We start from the raw sequence: 19,081 nt of genomic DNA, 5'->3' as shown, positions 1-19,081 counted from the left end.
AGAAGAAAGTATTCTTAAAAAAGAAAGCATTCTTAACAAAATTCTTATTATTTCTTCAATAATATACACTAGAAATAAAAGCAATGACTCTAATAAACTTGCATTAACAGGGTCTTTTATAGAATGCATTCATTTTCTTTTCTATTGCAGAAATGGGTTAGTCTCAAGCTAAGCATAACATGGCATTAAACATGTTATGCTTAACTTGAGAGTAGCCCATTTCAATACCTACAAATTATTTCAACAACAAGGCACAACCTTTATGGCAGAAGACAGTTAAGATTAAATTGTGCCATTAATAAATTACACATAAATACGTCCATAACTTATAGTTGAGAAATGTTTCTAGCCTGAGTTTCCTAATCTTTAAAATGGAAATAAAAAAGTAATACTTGGTTCTAGACGATTGTTGTTAGGCTTCAATGAGGAAAGATTAAGCACTCAGAATAGTGTCCTGCACACACTCGTGCTCAATAATGTACCATTAGTGGTATGTGGAAAAGAGAAAATCATTGAATTATAGTGTAAAAGATTTTGAAGGAAGATTCTGGAAATATTCTGAATAATCTAAGTAGAAGACCAGCGTTGAGTAAAAGAAGTTTTAATGATGAGATAAATTATCTTGAGGAAAAAGAAAAGCTCTCCTGTGAATAAAGTAATCTAAAAATCCCTAAATCCTCAAAGGGATTGAGGGAATAAAAATTTATATCACCTGATCCTAGCTCCTTTTTAGGAAAAACTGTTTGGATCACAGCAAAATTAAGTGATAAAAGATTCAAGACTACAATTTTTGGTTCTCTCACCAAAAGCATATTAATATGTTGTTAGAAAATGAGGGACCTTTAGCAACAAACCAGTTCTTTAAACACATCTGAGTTGACTTTCAAAAATATAAAAGCTAACAGTGAACTGGGAGAGGCGGAAAGGAGGGAGAGAGGGTAAACTGTGCAACACTGAATGAATGAAAATCTAATTTTTCTGCAAATTTTCCTTAATCATAATTAAAATAAAAATTTAAAAATTATTTAACAGCTAGCTGTCCCTTATGAATCTTTAAAAAAAACACAACCCTGATGTAACAATTTAGAATTTCCAGAGCAATCAATACTAGGGAAACAAAGACCTAAGCACAGCAGCTCACATCAGGTCACATCCCTAAAGGTGAGACAGACAAGAGTCCTAATGAATAGAGGAGGTCACAGAATATCGTACAAAAAAAACAGCGCATTTCACAAGGCAGAGACGTGCTACCCTTCTCCTACTCTGAGGTCAATAGATATGGATCAAGTGAGCTCACCTTTTCTCTCTCCTTGCTCTGTGGGGCTGCTAGGAACGATAAAAGGGGTAGATCGAAAAGCATCAGGGGAAGGAGCAACAAGATCTGAGGAATTCCTTTATATAAAGAGAGAATTACAGAGGTTATTTTATCAAAGTCAGTTTTGTGTTTCTGTATTTCTACTATTTAATAAAAAGCTCAAGTCATTCAGACAAATACTTATAGCATTTATACCAAAGAACTATCTGAGGCAGACAGAAAATTGATGACTACTCCAATAACCATTTCTCACACCGGATGGTCATGAAACAAGACTTTACAAAAAAAATAGTAAGGGCCAAAAAGTCAAGTAGTATGATTACATGTGAAAGTGAATGACCAGACACAGGACAGTACAATTAAAAAGCAGGATGGGCAAGTGCTAAAAAAACAAATTTATAATGAGACATAAGAAAGTATTTACTCCCGTTTAAGCCTATTATTAGTAAAACCACACATATTTCACAAAACAACAAAAAAATTGTCATTCACAGCTACTGTCAACTGTAAAAATCTATGCTGTTAAACTGGGAAAACTATTAATAAGATGAAGGTGCACAATGCTAAATAACTGAGCTACACTCATGAAACCTTTAGGATACTATTCTAAAACTTTCAAATAGGAAAGCAGAGAATCAGACTAAAAGGCCATTTTAGTTCTTTCAACCTGAGTCTAAGCCCATCAGCCATATGTGCCCTCAGCATAAGATTTACTTACGTAGAAAGACTCTCCTGAACAAGAGACTGCTGACCAGACAGCTGCAGGAGGTGCAAAGTAGTGGCAGGTGTAGAGGCCAGAGAACATCCACCTTCCTCCCTTGAAGGAGTTGAGCAACCATCAGAGATTACTGAAGAAGAAAAGAAATTCTAGTTACTGAAAAATTGGTATTGTGGTACTGGCGAAGAGCACTAAACGTTCCTTGGACTGCCAAGAGAACAACATATCTGTCTTAGAGGAAGTGTAACCAGAATGTATGCCTCAGAGGCAAGGATGGTGAAATATCTTGTATACTTCAGGCATGTGGTCAGAAAGCACTATTAGGAAAATATATGGTTGGAAAAGTAAATGGTTAGCAAAAAAAGAGGAAGACTCAAAATGAAATGGAATGACACAGTGACTGCGCCTGAACACAGAGGAAACAGGGAGGATACAGCATTAAAATAAAGCCACACTACCACAAATCTTGCAGGAATATTAAACATCCCTCTTTCATTAAATTATGAGTTTAATTAAAAAAAAGAAAAAGTATCTCTTTTTTTTTTAAGTTTAGAAAGGAAAAGCTTAATACCTCTATTTGTTCCTTCTTTCTGATGCTCTAGAAAATAGTCTTTTTACATTTTTTTTATTATTATTATTATTATTAATGTCAATGAACATCTAGAGAGATTTTGGAATTCCATTCATTCATTGTTGCACTTTTCTCCCCACCCACTCACCCCCACCCTAATTTTTTTATTAATTTTAATGAACGCTTACAGAGACTTTGGCTTTCATTTATTGTTGCATTTTTCTCCCTGCCCACCCCTCCCCCCCAATTGACTTTCTCTTTGAAAAGTAAAAGAAAAATTCTTTCATTATACAATCCCTCCCCCCAAGTCCACTCTACTGTGCAGCCTTCATTCTGGATTCTTGTCATGATAATAATACCTAATCATATAGCGCTTTTAAACAGTTCTCTAAAAAAAAAAACAAAAACCAATTCTCTCCTTCATCTGTTTCAATGCAATATACAGTATTTATTCCATCTTTCTCAGTCACCCCCCCCCCAACCGTATGTCAGTCCCGTTTTACAACAGTGGCACTATGAAGTATATGCCCTTTTGTGACTGAGCTATTTCACTCAGCATAATGACCTCCAGGGTCATCCATTTTGAATAATATTTCATTGTTTTTCAATGCCGCATAGTATTCCATTGTATGAATTTATCACAGATTCTCTACTCATTCGTTTGTTGATGGGCACCTAGGTTGTTTCCAACTCTTTGCTATTGTGAACAAAACCCCAATAAACATGGGTGTGCATTGGAAAATTGTTGTTGTTATGTGCCGTCAAGTCGTTTGCAGCATTAGAAAATAGTCTTTTATAATTACAGAGTTCAACCTAACATGAAATTCAGAGCTCTGGTGGCTTAGTGGTGAGGAGCTGCACCACCAACCCAAAGAGACAAGGTTTGAATCCACCAGCAGATCTGCGGGAGAAAGAAAATCTCCTGTGCAATTTATTGCCTCTGAAAACTCACTGAAGGGTCAGCTCTGAGTCAGTTCTGACTCTACAGTACAGAATAACCACCTAATATGAAATAAAATTCATACTATAATGCATATGCCACTGATGATCTCAGTATGACAATTTTCCTACAATCAGAACTTCAGCCTTCACAAAACAAACAGAAAACACCCCTGCATTAAGAAGACATATGAGCAGTCATTTCCTGATGCATACTATTTAGAGTCTCCTGTTGGTTCCTTCTCATTAGCAACAGATAAAATATGAACTGTATTAATCTCAAATGTGTAGGAATTTTTTATAGTTTCTTGGTCAACATCTTTAATAGAAATCTGCAATATAATAATGGAATATAACCTACCATTTCTTTCTTACAATCAAAACACTGTATTTCACTGCCTACTACTGTCATTTTCTCACTCTGAGATAGGGGACTCGAGAGGCAAATTAAGTATGAAATATGCCACTATGGTCATATAATTTTTCTGTCATGTTTCTAGATTTTAACTTCCCATTTCTGGTAAATTAAGTAATAAACACATGAGAAAGTACACTGTTATGCAGTTGAATATGAAAAATTTAAGTTATCATATGTTTTAATAATCAAAGACTTAGTAAACATGTAATGGCAGAAACAATGGCTATTCTGTCCACAGTACTGTTTACTATAGTATCTCCATTTCCAAAAGAGAATTATGTGAGAATACGAAATAACAATTATTCCCAAAGAGTCTTTTCCATTACTTAGCTAGAAATCTATTTTCCTTCCATACTGAACGCATTTTCTAACATAAACATTATCCTAAGAAATAATCAAAGTTTGACTAGTGGGAGTTCACCTTTAACAACTTTTCACACTTTGTACCTGTTTTATTGCTCTGGTCAAACAAGTCTTCCTGAGTTGACAAAATCTCAGGCTCTGGTGATTTATGAATCTGTGGTTCACCTTTGAGAAGCTCCCGAGCAGGAATCTCTTCTCTTGCTTCCACAGTAGCCAAAGATACTTTGGGATGAAGAGGCATGTCCTCTGGCCTAGGAAATTTGTATTACCAAGTCAAAAAGTTGCTAAGTTTAAATGTTTTCATCTTTTAACTAAAAGTCATTTTCTGCTTTAATAATTTAAAAAATCCTAGTCTACTTAATAATCTTCTTAACCACCTATTCAAAGTAAAAGTTATGCTCTGTGTCAACTCTTAGTCCAAAACCGTCAAGGGTTGTTTCAGTTTCTCACACAGCAGTATCTCAATTCAGCTCACTACTATGTCACAAGCTTTTCAAGACTTCAGTTAGTGATTTAGAGGATTTTTGTTACACATGCTTTATGGAGGCCTCTCTAAAGGCTTTTGGCCCTAACTATAGCAACATAATGAGAGCAATCCTCCTATTATACCTGGATGTGAATTATCCCCCGTGTTACTGCTACATACATTATCTTCTGCTTATTTTCTTTTCTTTTCTTTTTTTTTTTAAATATTTTTTTATTGGGAAAAACATACTGGGGGTACAAGGAGGTGAGGGTTGGGGCAGAAGGGTGAGGATGGGCCAGGATGCAGTTGCAGAGCTGCACAGTTTGGTCGGTGGGGGGAGTAGGTGAAGGAAATTATGAGGGTCCAGTGGGGACCAGATGCTACAGAGGAATGACAAGCATTTTCCAATAGTAATTAAACCAACTGTCTTATTGATTTGGGAATTGGATGCCGACTCTCTGGCTTCTTCATGCTGAACAGGGGTGTAGATATAAAGGGGGGAAGGGAGGACGCTTTATCATCTTACTGGTGGTCTTGGGTTACAGCTGCTTGCCTTCTTGCTCTGTTAGAAGATATTTTCCTGTCATTTGCTCCCTATTATCTTCTGCTTATTTTCTTATTTCATTGACACCCACCCCCAAGACTATGTTAAGATGGTCATTTCTGCCTTCCCAGAGTTAAGTGGTTCTCTTATTCTACCATTCCCCAGAACAGCAAAACTGACTAGAACATAAGGTGTCAAAGAAACCAGTCCCAAATGTTAATCACTCAGTTGAGTGTTTTCCAATACAAAGGCACTGTCTCTTGATTTTTTTTCAGAAATCGCTATTTCTACTGAAGAAAACAAAAAGTAAGCCTATTTATCCATTTCTCTCTCCAAATTAGAATCATCTCATTTTTCCTGTCACATTCAAACTTCAGCTGTTGGCTAAAGCCAATCCTATTAGATCTGTTTTCAATAAAATAATCACCACAGACAGAGAGCCAAAGCATACTTTGGAAATCCTACCAAGTTAAAAACCTGAAAGACTTGGGATAAAAATGAATCCCTGGATCTCACAGTAATGTGAATGTTCCTCAAGTAGTTAACCAATTAGCACTCAAATACAGTATTCTTGTGATTCCTCATAACATCAAGAGGAGTGGCAACCAAACATTAACATCAGCAAGAAAGGGGGGGGGGGGGGAATCAGCAAGAAAAAGACTTAGTAATGTATCTAAAGGTAAGGTGAGGACATTTAAAATTAATAACCAATGCTTCTACTGGATTTAGGTATTCCCAATATTTTTTTAAAAATGTATAATTTTTTATAGCAAAACTAAAATTTATACTATTAGACAAGAAAGTAGTAAGTAACTTCTAGAAAAAACATGGCTTACCTTGCAAGTGATGAATTTTTCTCTTCTACTACATGTGTATCCTTACTGGGCTCTCCTACAATGGGAACATCCATGTTGGGTGATTCTGCCATGGAGATATCTTCAGTGGTCTGTTCTCCATGTTTAGTTGCTTAAAGTTTTAGAAAAAGACAGGAGGAAATAATTTTCAAAGCATTAAAAGCTTTTTAAAAGTGATAAGAGTATAGCAGAAAGAAGTCAAATTTGAAATGTATAAAAACATTATCCCAAAAAGGAAACAGCTTATTTCTGAAAAAGATTCAAATTGCAATTGCAGATTACAGATGACTCAGCAGCTAGTGCTGCACACTTAGTATATTAATTTTAGTTATAGACATTAGTTACAAACTTATTGAGGGAAAAATAATTAGCTCTAATAAGGAAATGAAACATTTAAAATAACTAAAAAAACCACAACTCCAAATATCATAACACATGTTCCATACCAATGGTAGTAGCATCCACATGAGACAGCTTTGTATAACCAGAGTCAATAGTTGCTGACTGTACGGGCTCTTTGTCCACTTCCAAGGGCACAGTATGCTCCACAAGATCCTGGCTCTGGGAGAGCTCTAAAACTCCAAAGCCCAACTGCGATGAGGCAGGATCTAGAACCAAAACCTCAAGAAATTGGGTTTCATTCCACAACAGTATGCACTATCTACACTGCTATCCTATGAATAAGAGCCCTGTTAAGTCATAAGATTTTTCAAAAGACGATAAAAAAATCAAAGCATTTCAACTAAAGTAGAAAAATGTTTAAGCAAAAAACTGTTTTATTAAAACCTTACTTCACATTAAGATATATGCACACACATAGCAATTCAGACTATATTTCTACCCAATAAAGCATTATCTCTTCAAAATCTTTTAAAGATGAATACAGGAAAAAGTCAACATGCAGAAAAGGGATTACCCAATGAGTTACAAATTCCTAAACAAATCTGGTGAAATACTAACCCAGTTTCTGAATAACTACTCTCTCTGGTTGCTAACTGATAAGGAATTATGCTGCCAACCCAAAAGCAAACAGTTCGAATTCACCAGTTGCTCCCTGGAAAAAAGATGAGCAATCTCCTCCCATCTGATTTAGAGCCTCTGAAAACCTAATCAAGTTTAGCTATGAATCAATTTCGACACAATGGCACACAAGAACAAACAACAAAAAAAAAAATCTATAAACTATACAAAATAGTAGGTCTGTTGTTCAAAATTGCTTCCTAAGCCACAGTTCTTAACTTTGCCACATGGCTTAGTGGGAACATTCAAATACAGTGTATTAGTCTATCCACAGATAGATTAGGAACCTCTAGTGCCTTAGTGGCAAGATGTTGCCTACCTACACAAAGGCATTTGAACTCAAAGGTTCAAAGTCACCAGCTGCTCCACAGGGGAAAGATGGGCAATCTCCTCCCATGCAATTAGCTACCTCTAAAAATCCACAGAGGTCAGGTAGGAGTCAGTACTGACTCAATGGTCCATAAAAACAACATAATTTAATCACAAACAGTTTAGCTAGTTTCACCTTTCCATCAAGTTTAAATGAACAGGTTCTGCAGTAGAAATATAGGAATCTTATTATAGCAAGTAAGAAGCAGAGAATGCAGTGTGTGTCATTTGAGGCAATAGATTCCTATGCCAGTCAAACCAGGACCTACAGGATGGTACCAACAGCTGCAGCAAAGAACTAGAGACACAACATGAGACAGAGCTGACCTGGGGACTCTTGCTTACAGAGCCAGAGCATAACTAGCAAGACTGAGAGAACTTTCTAACATTGGCCTAAAGGCTCAAGGGTGAAGGATGAAATGTCTATGAACATGCTTCAAAAGTAGTCTTGCTGTAACCTGTTAACCTCCCTAATAAATTCCATAATCATGAGTACTCCTCCGTGAGATATGTATAGCTTTTGCAATGGATTTCGGACCCAGCAGCACAGTAGGATTAGTGTTGAAATTAGTAGAAGTAGATGCAGGAGTAAAGGTCATATCTGACCTCATGGGAATTTGTTCTGTGTTGGGGATGTTGCTGATGAAGGCAATTACTCCTTGTGGAGCTAATACAGGTCAGACACAGGTGGAATGGCACTGTTCTCGCTCTTTTTACAAACTTGAAAAATAAGGAAAATTTAGACATCTACATTCTCATGCTAAAAGAACTTAGAACAATTTGCTATCTTGAAAAAGGCATAAAGCTACCTTCTTCCCCTATGGACTGCGAGGTACCATCTGGAGTATCTTCTTCTTTCTCTTCTTTTTCCTTCTCTTCCACCTTTTCTTCTTCTTTCTCTTCCCCTACAGATTCAGGTTCCACTGATCTTCCCAGAACACTATACAGTAAAAGGACAGTCATGTGTTTCACATAGATCAAAATACTTTGTTCAAAGTACTCTCTGAAATTTATTTTTACTTCCCACTATAATCACTTAATAGCCAAACTGGGAAAAGTGTAAAAGAAAAAAAAATTCTCACTCTTTCAGTGTTTCTTTCCAAAGAAGAAAGCTAACAAGTTAACAAACCATTAACACAAATATTAAACAGAAGAAAGGCACAAAGGTATACTAATTTTATATTTTCCTAGAAAGATACGAGCAGGAATAGAAAAATCCTGCATTCAAATAGAATGACAAATAACAAGAAGAATATCTCAATTATATGAGCAAGGAAGAGCACAACTGAAATCAGACTAAGTTCACAAAAATATTTTAGAAGCAAATCTTAAGAATATAGACATAAAACCAAAGTATAAGAATAGTCAAGTAAGAGATCTATTAATTAAAAGAATTTAATACTACAGCTCAAAAAGCATGATTAACAATATTGTAAGTCAATTAAATAGGAAAACTCATCTACAATTAAGTGTAACAGAAGATCAGTCTCCATAGAATAAAATAAAAAAACTAATGGAAAAAATTAACATACAGATAAACAAATGACAAACTACTCATAAAAGAAATGTAGGTAGTCCTGAACTCACAACACACTCCAGTTGTGATGACCACCAAAGATCATTTACTTTTTTTTGTGTACCTTATTTGTTGTTACTGTTGAATGCCTTCAAGTCAAGCATAACTCATAGCAACCCTATGAAGAAACAGCCTGAAGCCCCTCTACAACTATGGATATTTATCAAAGTTCACAGAGTTTCAGAGGCATGTTTTTTAAGAAGTGGATGCCACTCCTGCTTCCAAATATATATATGTATATATATATATATATGAAAATAAAAAAACCACAAAATGTTATAACACATAATTTATATAATGTTATAATTTATATATATAAAAAACACAAAATGTTATAATACATAATTTCCTAATGTTGTAATTCTCAGATGTTCATTTGTAGATGTTCAGTTTTTTTGTATTCTGTCATGAAGTAGGCAATAATGAAACACACAAAAAATATGTATTCACTTCACATCGGAACAGGTTTACTATGGAGTCATCAGAACAGAACACTGTCATAAGGTGAGGACTACTTGTACTGTACAATCATTTTTAAGCATGTGATCAGAGAAGCCTTTTCCAAAAATATTGGAAAAATTTTTAAACTGTATTACTTATTCAGTACTGACCAAGCTAAGTTAAGATAAGCATTATCTATCATATGCTGTTAAAAGACTAGTTTAATGTATCATTTTCTGGAACCATGAATTAAGAGCTTTCAAAAATGTGCAGACCTATAAGGAGCACTGATGATGGTTAAGAAGTTATTACAATATCCCAAAAATGTGCAGACCAGTAACTCTAGAATGTTAAAACTTAATTTGAAGTGTGAAAAGATCCTTACACAAACTTATTTCTCTAAGTTTACTCTTACTGAGATTCTATAAATTTAAAAAAAAAAAGAATCTATAAATTCAGTATTAGGGAAATGGTTAAACAATTTTCATAAGTCATAAATTGAAAACTTAAAGCTATTAAATATGTTTGAAACATCCAAATGTGTAAACTCTGATTAGATTCTGAATTAACTCATAGAGATATATAAAAGACAATTCTGAAATAATTGAGAAAAGTTGAATAGAAATTGTATTATAAATTATGGAACTTTCAGCATTCTCGTTGCTCCTGCTGCAGGCCCTGCCGCCGTGGAGGCCACCATGGCGACTAGACTCACAGCCTTCCTCAAGAATGCCTGGGCCAAGGAGCTGGTGCTGGTCAAGTCCTTCACCATCGCAGGTCTTGCTGTAATTCTGCCCTCATTAAGCCCCTACACCAAGTATGCCTCCATGATCAACGAGATCACCCCCTGCAGCTACCCAGTGCCCCTCCAAGATGATGGGAACATGCCCTGGCGTGCCCAGCCACCCCCAGGACCCCCTGGGTCCCAGGCTGAAGTGGCTGAAGAAACTGTGAGCCCCTCAGAGGATACCCCCCACCCCCCCAGCCACCAATAAAAACCTGAAAACAAAAAAACAAAAAAATTATGGAATTTTTTTCCAGAGTTATGAAAATAGTAATATGATCACACACGATACAATGTTACTTACTATTACGGGATATCAAGGAAAAACACTGAAGATATTAAGCAAAAAGATATGCACATAAATATTTACTTTCCACATGATGTCAAAGACAAAAATTAAATTTATGAAGAGGGAAAATATAAAAAAAATATTTATAGCAATTGGCCTCTAGGTGGCAGAATTATAGATGATACTATTTTCTTCACAATTTTCTACATATTGACTTTTACAGAAAAAACATATACATCATTTTAATAAGCATGAAAGGTAAAAACATAAATTTAGACAAGGGCTAGTGATCTAAGGAAAAGAAAAACAATCAAGGAAAAGTTTGAGCAAAAATAAAATATACTAGAACAAGTAAAACAAAATATAAAAACTGTAAAAGCATGAAACTACACACCTGGGACATTTTCTCAGTTTCTTATGGTTCCTCATGTCCCTGATCTTTAAATGGAGTCCACTGAATCTTGGGCCACTTACTTCTCCAGTTACACTCAATGCTGGCCCCTCACTGTAATTTTATTCAAACTCATGGCTATCCATCCATATGCATACAACTCTGCAAGTTAAAATATCCAGCCTGATCTGAGTCCCTAGTTTCCAAATCCAACTTTATCTCCCCAACATCTCTACTTTACCTTCCTAAAGGCTCATTTCAATATGTCTAAAAGTGAATTTCACTTCTAGCAGTTTTCTCCATTAACAGCAATTTCTTTCTTCTACTTGTTCAATCAGAAATCTAGAATTCTTGTTACTTGCTTTTTTCCTCTTGTACTCCACATGTGATCCATCATTTAATCCTATTTTCAAAATATATCTAGAATCCAACCAATCCTTCTCAACTTTAGTCTAGCAACTATCTTATTTTATCCAAATTATTTCAATAGCCTCCCTCCTACTAGTCTTCCTTTTTCTCCCTTAACCCCTCTTCTTCAGTTTATTCTCAGTATAGCAGCCATATATATAACAGTATATAATCTTGTTAAAATCTAAGTTAAATTATGTCATTCTTCTGTTCAAAAATCTTCAAATACATTCCTATCATATGAAATGAGACTAAGGGTAAAAGACTTCTCTGACATCGCCCACTCTCACTCTACTTCAGCCATATTAACCTCCAGTCAAACTACTTCTCTAATATTAATTTCAAGCACACTCTTCACTCAGGACTGCTGCACTGTGGCTCCCTATACATGAATGAACTTACCCTAAATAACTGCAAAGTTATTTTTTAACATCCAATTTTCTTTTTAATCAAATATATCCATAAAGCATTCCCTAACCACCCTAACCAAACCCGAACTCCTTTGTATTATTAGAGTGCTCCTTAGGGACAAGGATGATGAATTTTGTCTCACATGCTTTGGGTATGCTCTCAGAAGGGGGTTAATCATTAGAAAATGACATCATGCTGGGAAAGGTAGGGGTTGTGAGGAAGACCCTCAGCAAGGTGGGCTGACACACTGATTGTAACACTAGATTCAAGTATATTAGAGATGATGAGAATGTTGCATGATGGAGTTAGGGTGTGACTTGTTTTTCATATGGTAGCTATAAGTCACAGTCAACTCCATGGCATCTAACAACATTTTCTTCTCGTCTTTCTTTGTCTTTAAAACCTGCTGTTCTCTAACTTTTTTTTAAAGTATTCATCATGCATTGCTGTATCCCCCTAAATAATGTAAGGAAGTTCCATTATAAGTTAGAACTTTCATCTCTTCTTGATCACTATTTATCCCAAAGAGAGCTTGGCACATGTTAAGTATGCAATAAATATTTACAGCAGCTAAATAAGAAATCCTATTATAGGCAACTGCCTAAACTGATGATAAATAAAGGCTTAAATGTGTTATTTAGAGGTACAAAAGTAGACAGAAAAATAAATGTTAACACAAACAGGAAAAGCATTAACGTAACCAAGTGAACATTTCGCCTTCCATTGCCAGAAGTCAACTATCAATCTGAAAAAACAAGAAAAAGTATTACAATACTACTATTTAGTTTTCCAACTGTACTAGAACTAAGGAGATAACCTTGCAAAGCAGCAAAATTCCAAACACTTAAAGGGAACTGTGGAAAGAAAGTCTCTGTTTTCATCGTAACCTCTTTTTAAAAGTATTAAAATTTTATTATGCTGTTAATATTACTATATTTATACCATGCTATTTAATAGATGAAATAAAAAATAAGCATTTACTCTATGAAGAGGATAAAAAAAACCCAAGCTTTAAAATAAGAAAAAAATACCTGCAAACCATGAATGCAATAAAGGATTGGTATATAGAACAGAGATAAAGAAGTCTTAAATACCAGTAAATGCCAATCCACTTAGAAAATGGGCAAGGAACAAAGCATTTCACTAAAGAAGATACAAAATTCAAAAAAGCACATGAAAGTTATTCATTATTAAGTCTCCATGGAAACACAAAATAACAATAAAATGTGGTACCAGTATACAACTACCAGAATGGCTAAAACTAAAAAATAGTGACACTACAAATGATGACAAGGATGAAGAGAAATTGAATTATTATCATTTTGCTAATGAGACTTTAGAATCATATAGTCACTCTGGAAGTTTGCCCATTTCTTAAGAAAACTAAACATGCAATTAACATATAGCAGAGTAATTGCACTCCTTGTGCATTTATCCTACAGAAATGAAAACTTATGTTCATACTAAAACCTTTATAATTCTATTTGGAATAACCAAACCAGGATCAGTTCAAATTTCTTTCAACAGGTAAATAATTAACACACTGCATATTTATAGCATGGAAAATAATCAGCAATAAAAAGAAACTAACTACTGATCAAATTAGGAAGCTCTGGTTGTGAAGTCCATAGTTGTGCTGCTAACAAAAGTATGGCACCTCTCTGGTGATACGAATCCAACAGTGGCTCCTCAGGAAAGAGATGGGAAATCTCCTATTTTATACCCTCTGGAAATCTTCTGGATGGTCAGTTATGATGGCACTGAGAGACTGACCAAATCACCCAAGGATTATGCTGAGTGACAAAAAAGGCAACTTTGGAATGACAAAAGTTTGCAAACAGATGACAGACTAGTGGTTTCCAGGTTTTGAGTGTTAGAAAGACAGACGGATATAATTACCAAAAAATATTAGGTATTCTGGTGGTGTTGAGACTGCAACATCTAGACTGTAAGTGGTATACATATAAATCTACAATGGTAATAAAACTGCATAACACATAACATACACAAACACAAATACAAATAGTACTGGGCAAGTCTGTGTAAGATTAGTGGATTGGATTGGTATAAACAATTAGTATCAAGAACCTGCTAGAGATCTTACACTTAGTTTTATGAATCATTACCACTGGGAAAAACTGGCCATTGTACAAATAAAGGCTGTATTATTTCTCACAGCTGTTTATGAACATACAACTATCTCAATTAAAAAATGTTAAATAGCGAAAAAATATGCCTTTCTTAAGCATTATTTCTGAGAGAGTCCACATACTAAGACCATCAGGTTTCTATCCATACATCATCAGAGAAAGCAGGAAGATTTTAGGAATTTCATGAAGTATAAAGTTTCATACACTTAATAGTTTTCTGAAAATATATGTATTAATAAGACAGACATAAAAAGAAGATGGAAATCCTGGGTAAATTAATATATACGTATTTTTTTAAAGCTTTCATTTGTTTGGAATCAACATAAATTCTCTCCACTTTCAAGTTCACTGATCATATAGTTCCTTCTGTCTAGAAATGCCTCCTTTCATGCCCCTCACTTCTCTCCAAATCAACAATTCCTAATTAACTCATATTTAGCATTTGGACTGCATCCCCAAAGAAGCTTTCCTTGATCCTCAGATCATATATTAGCACACTATTCTATTTTTTTCTTCATTGCAATGATGACAAGTATAATCAAAGAACTATTTATGTATATGCTTAAAATATATCTCCCTATTAACTCAGAGGGAGCTCAAATAAGGTAGTTCCCAGAAAATTGCACTGCTAACCCAAAGGCTGCCAGTTTCTGGTGGTTCAAATTCACCAGGAGGTCCACAAGACAAAGAGAAGCAGTCAGTCTTATTATGATCCTCTTGTTATGATTTACAGCCTCAGAAATTCAATAGATGTTCACTATGAGTTGGAAATGCTCAATGGCAGAGTTTAAGTTAATTAAGTTATAAACTGTGACAACAAAGTCCCCTTCTAGTAGCTGCTGTTGAGTCAATTCTGACTCAGAATAACCCTATGGTACAGACTAGAATTGCCTCGGAGGATTTCTAAGGGTTTAATCTTTAGAAGCAGAGCTGCCTGTGAGCTTAAACCACTAACCTTTTGGTTAGTAGTAAAGCACTTAACTACATAATAGAGCCTATAGTGAATGTAATCATTTAATTTTTTATTGTTCTCTAACAGCAAGCTATTAATAGCACATTGCTGGCAGAAAGAAAAAAGTAGAATGGAACTTTTAAAACATTACTGTGTCATTCATACTGCAAGGTATGCCTATTTCCCATTTATCACTCAAAGCAGGGTAGTAAGCCACACATAAACCCAGATAAACCTGTCACTTATTCCTAAAGAAAGATCACACATAAATGTAAACATTTACAGAAACAAAGCAAGATAATGTAGATAAGTAAAGCAGCTAGAGGTAGTAACAAAAGCATAAACAATAATAAATAATCCTCAACTTCAGTATCTAAATACAAAGGTGCACTGCAGAAACTGACAAACTAGAACACTCATGAAGAATACCTAAAACTTAAAACTCACTCCAACCAACTGTTGCCTCTAAAAATCAGTAATAACAAAACTAATCCATATAGTGCAGAGATAATATTCTACACTCTTGTGTGGACCAAACAGAACCCACTTGCAGGCCAAAATATAGATTACTTTATATTCATTTTTCTTAAAGATTTGGAAAAAACAATTATATTAAAATAGATACTAAGTACAGAATGCAAAATAAATGAGGACAAAACCCCACATATTTATTTCAGATAAAATAAGTCTTTAACCAATTCAAGCCAATATTCTCCTGACTACCTCCCTGTGCACTCCCAAGATCCTGAAGCTATCTGTGGTCACCTTTGACAATGTGAACAGTGACAGAATTTGACAACTGTTCAAAAATTGACAATTCGAAATTAACAATTTAAGAATGTGAACAGAAGACTTTGAGAAGCACTAGGTAATAAAAAAAAGAAATAGGCATTTAAGTCAGAAAACCCAAGTACAAAGCCTGGCTGTGTTACTTACTCACAATATATTCCAGAGTCCATCAGTCTGCTTGCTCTATGTAATAAGCAAGTGACATTAAGCTGATTTCTATTTATGAAGATCATATGTGTGTCAGAGTAGAACTGTGTTCCATGGGGTTTTCAGTGACTGATTTCCCAGAAGTAGTTAGCCAGACCTTTCTTCTTAGGCACCTCTGCACTGACCTACACTTTCATATTTTGAGTAACAGCCAAGTGCATTTACTGTCTATACTTCCCAAAGACTTCTCCTTCTATGAAAACAATACAATGTTTTAAATTTATAGTGGCTTTAAGAATGGAACTGTTGTTAGATGCCGCTGTTAATTCAAACTACAACTCACAGTGACCCTATGATCAACAAATGTGAAATTGGCCTTATCCTGTGCCAAGAATGACAGCATGCTCAAGCCCACTTTTATGTCACTTTATCAATCCACCTCAGTGAGGGTCATCCTTTCACTAACCTTCTCTTTCCCAGCATGATGTGTTTTTCCAAGAACTGGTGCCTCCTGATAGCAAGCCCAAAGTATATGAGATGAAGTTTCATCACCTTTGCCTCTAAAAAAGCACCCTGGCTGCACAATACAAGTCAACCGTCCACTATGGTATAAAGCAATGGATAAACTAAAAAAGTGGACACTGTAAAATTACAGCCTAAAAATCAACTTCATTGCCACTAAGATGATGCCAATTCATAATAACTTTAGAGAACAAAGTAAAACTATCTCACAGGATTTCCAAGGTTAAAAAGTTTTCATGAATGCCCACATGTTTGTGCTGTGGAATGGATGGTGGGGTCAAACCAGGAACCTTCTTATTAGCAGTCAAGCTCTTAACCACTGCACTAACAGGGCATAAGACAATGTAGAATTTAGTGTACAAATTTGACAATCTGGATCCCAAACTAATGAAGTATGGTATGTAGAAAGCAAAGTCTAACAATACTTGCGCATACTTGATTTCAATAAAACCATAAATAAACTCCAGCAATACTCAAAAGGGCAAAATGTGACCAAAAAGTTTTGTTCAGGAATCTAATACACTGGCATCAAACAGTACCAAAAATAAAGTCACTTAGCTATGTTAAGAATAATGGATAACTATTTTCTTTCACAATGAAAACACAATTTGAATGTAGCTGGAAAAAAATCTTCACAAAAAATACTGGTATTAATTAGTATTAATAATAAAATCTAACACAATCTTCAAACCCCACCCTTAATCCACAAATTTAAACTACCTTTATCTTTGATATGAGGCAACAGGTATAGATAAAAGACAAACTGATAATACAGTCCTTTAAAAGTTAGAATACCTGCATGTCTTGTTTGGCTGAGGCAACTGTTCAATGACCTGGCTAACAGAACCACTTGTATCCAGATGAGAAGAATCCAGAGGCTCTGGAAAAAAAAAAAATATATTAAAAATGGGGTATTCATTCACATTCACACACACACACACACACACACACACACACACTCTTAACCAAAACTTTAACACAAATTCAGGATTCCAGATAATCCCAATATAATCAGTGACATTAAAGTATCGATCTTATGAATACCTACCATGCACCAGATATCAGACTTCCTTGCATTTAGTCACTACAATCACACTCAGCTCAAACAAGAGCACTTGAAAACAAAAAAGACACGGATTATTTTAAACACCTCACCTGCAGTCTTGCTTTCTTTCAAATGTTCATTGAAGCCACTATTACTTTCTCCTTGTTCTTCCCCAGCTGTCTGTCCAGGATTGGACAAAACATCCTATAAAGAAAATAAATATATATAATATATAGAATCTCTACTATGTATTAAATCCCAAATGAGGCAAGAATGGGTTGATTTTTCTTTTTCCAATCACCTTTAACCAAAAGATATTTATCTCCTAAATACTTAGGTTTGCTGGTTATTCTAGATTTTTAAAGTAAGAGGAAATCTGCTCAATTCTTTCCAAACAAGCCACCACTCACCAATACAGGGTTCTCTTTGTGTGACTGTAGATTGGGAAGGTGTCTAGATAGCACGCTGAAGTGAGAACCAGAATCATCGTCTAGAACCTGGTTTTCAGGCTGAGAATCTTCAATTATCAAGCAAGGGGTATCTTGCTGAGAGAAATCTGAATCCAAATGACTTCCAGTAGGGTCCATCTGCTCCCCTGGAATTGAATAACAAAAGATCAGTACAGAGTAACCTAGGAGCCTTCCTCACGTTTAAATAACGGGGCGGAAGTGAAAGACCTAGGAAAAGGGACAAGTCCTAGGCCCCTCCAATTAAAATATTAAATATAATCCCTGCGAGCAATTTCTCACCAAACCTCACAAGCTCCTATTTCCTCGTCACTTAACACTCAACCAGAATATCGGTTCTTCCCTCTTCTTTTCCATCATCTCCGCGCAGACACCCCTTCCCCTCCTTTCTAACCTCTTCTCTCCCCGCCCCTTTTTCCAACCCCCACCACTTGTCCTTTGGCAGCTTCTCTCATCCTCCAAAAAGCTGTTTTATAATTGCAGTTCTTCAGAATCCCCATAGCCCTTCAAGATTCCTCACGACCACCAGCCTTCCTAGCTCCGGTTTCTCCACTCCCGTCTCAGGTCCTTCCAACCCCTTCCCCGTCACCGCCGCCATGCTTGCCACCCCGCCCCCTCTGGTCAGCTATCCCTTTGGGCACGAAACTCAAGCCCTCAAAGCAGACTTTGTCCCTACTTTCTACCAAGCAGTACCAGGCATCCCGGTGGGAGGTCCCTCGTACTCGAACGAGAGGTCTCAGCACGTTCCCCAGGTCCCTCCAGCTCGCTCCCCAGGTCGCCTCTGTCTCTACCGCCGCCACCGGCCACGAACTCCCCCTTTTCCCGTCACGTCACTCAGAATCGGATCGATCATTCGCTCCTGCTACCCGCCACTCAAGGAATTCTGTGTATGATAGGTGATTGTAGCTAAATGCCCCGCCCCACGCTAGAAAAAGGAACACGGCGGCGCGTTTCCATGGCAGCATGGACGTTGCAGGCCCTCCCCCCTAGTAAAACCGGAGAATGACAATATCCTTGAACCTAAGAGACCTTGAAAGGGTGTGAAATAGATTCTTCTACCTCCATGAGTGACTGTACCTACCACTGCTCAGATATATGAGACTCCCTTTTTATCGTTCGTGCACTTAAAGCC

General features: G+C 36.0%; 1 protein-coding gene across 1 annotated transcript in view; it reads right to left on the bottom strand.

The window, feature by feature from the left end:
• TP53BP1 (tumor protein p53 binding protein 1) overlaps positions 1–18,727 on the bottom strand; it is a 96,833-nt gene extending 78,106 nt beyond the window's left edge. The window contains exons 1-10 of the mRNA XM_006883208.1: positions 18,643–18,727; positions 17,893–18,077; positions 17,593–17,686; positions 17,233–17,317; positions 8,387–8,517; positions 6,635–6,796; positions 6,171–6,300; positions 4,409–4,575; positions 2,034–2,163; positions 1,298–1,392 (exon numbers count right to left, since the gene is read on the bottom strand). Of these exons, the coding sequence (XP_006883270.1) occupies positions 1,298–1,392; positions 2,034–2,163; positions 4,409–4,575; positions 6,171–6,300; positions 6,635–6,796; positions 8,387–8,517; positions 17,233–17,317; positions 17,593–17,686; positions 17,893–18,077; positions 18,643–18,649 (1,186 nt within the window). The 5' untranslated portion in view covers positions 18,650–18,727. The remainder of the gene's footprint in view (positions 1–1,297; positions 1,393–2,033; positions 2,164–4,408; positions 4,576–6,170; positions 6,301–6,634; positions 6,797–8,386; positions 8,518–17,232; positions 17,318–17,592; positions 17,687–17,892; positions 18,078–18,642) is intronic.
• Between the last annotated feature and the right edge of the window lie 354 nt (positions 18,728–19,081).

Source organism: Elephantulus edwardii, unplaced genomic scaffold (genome assembly GCF_000299155.1).
Source record: "Elephantulus edwardii isolate Elephantulus edwardi_28Jun2011 unplaced genomic scaffold, EleEdw1.0 scaffold00026, whole genome shotgun sequence".
Classification (NCBI taxonomy): Eukaryota; Metazoa; Chordata; class Mammalia; order Macroscelidea; family Macroscelididae; genus Elephantulus; species Elephantulus edwardii.
Note: the sequence above shows the minus strand (reverse complement) of the source record. Positions and strands in the feature narration are given on the sequence as shown.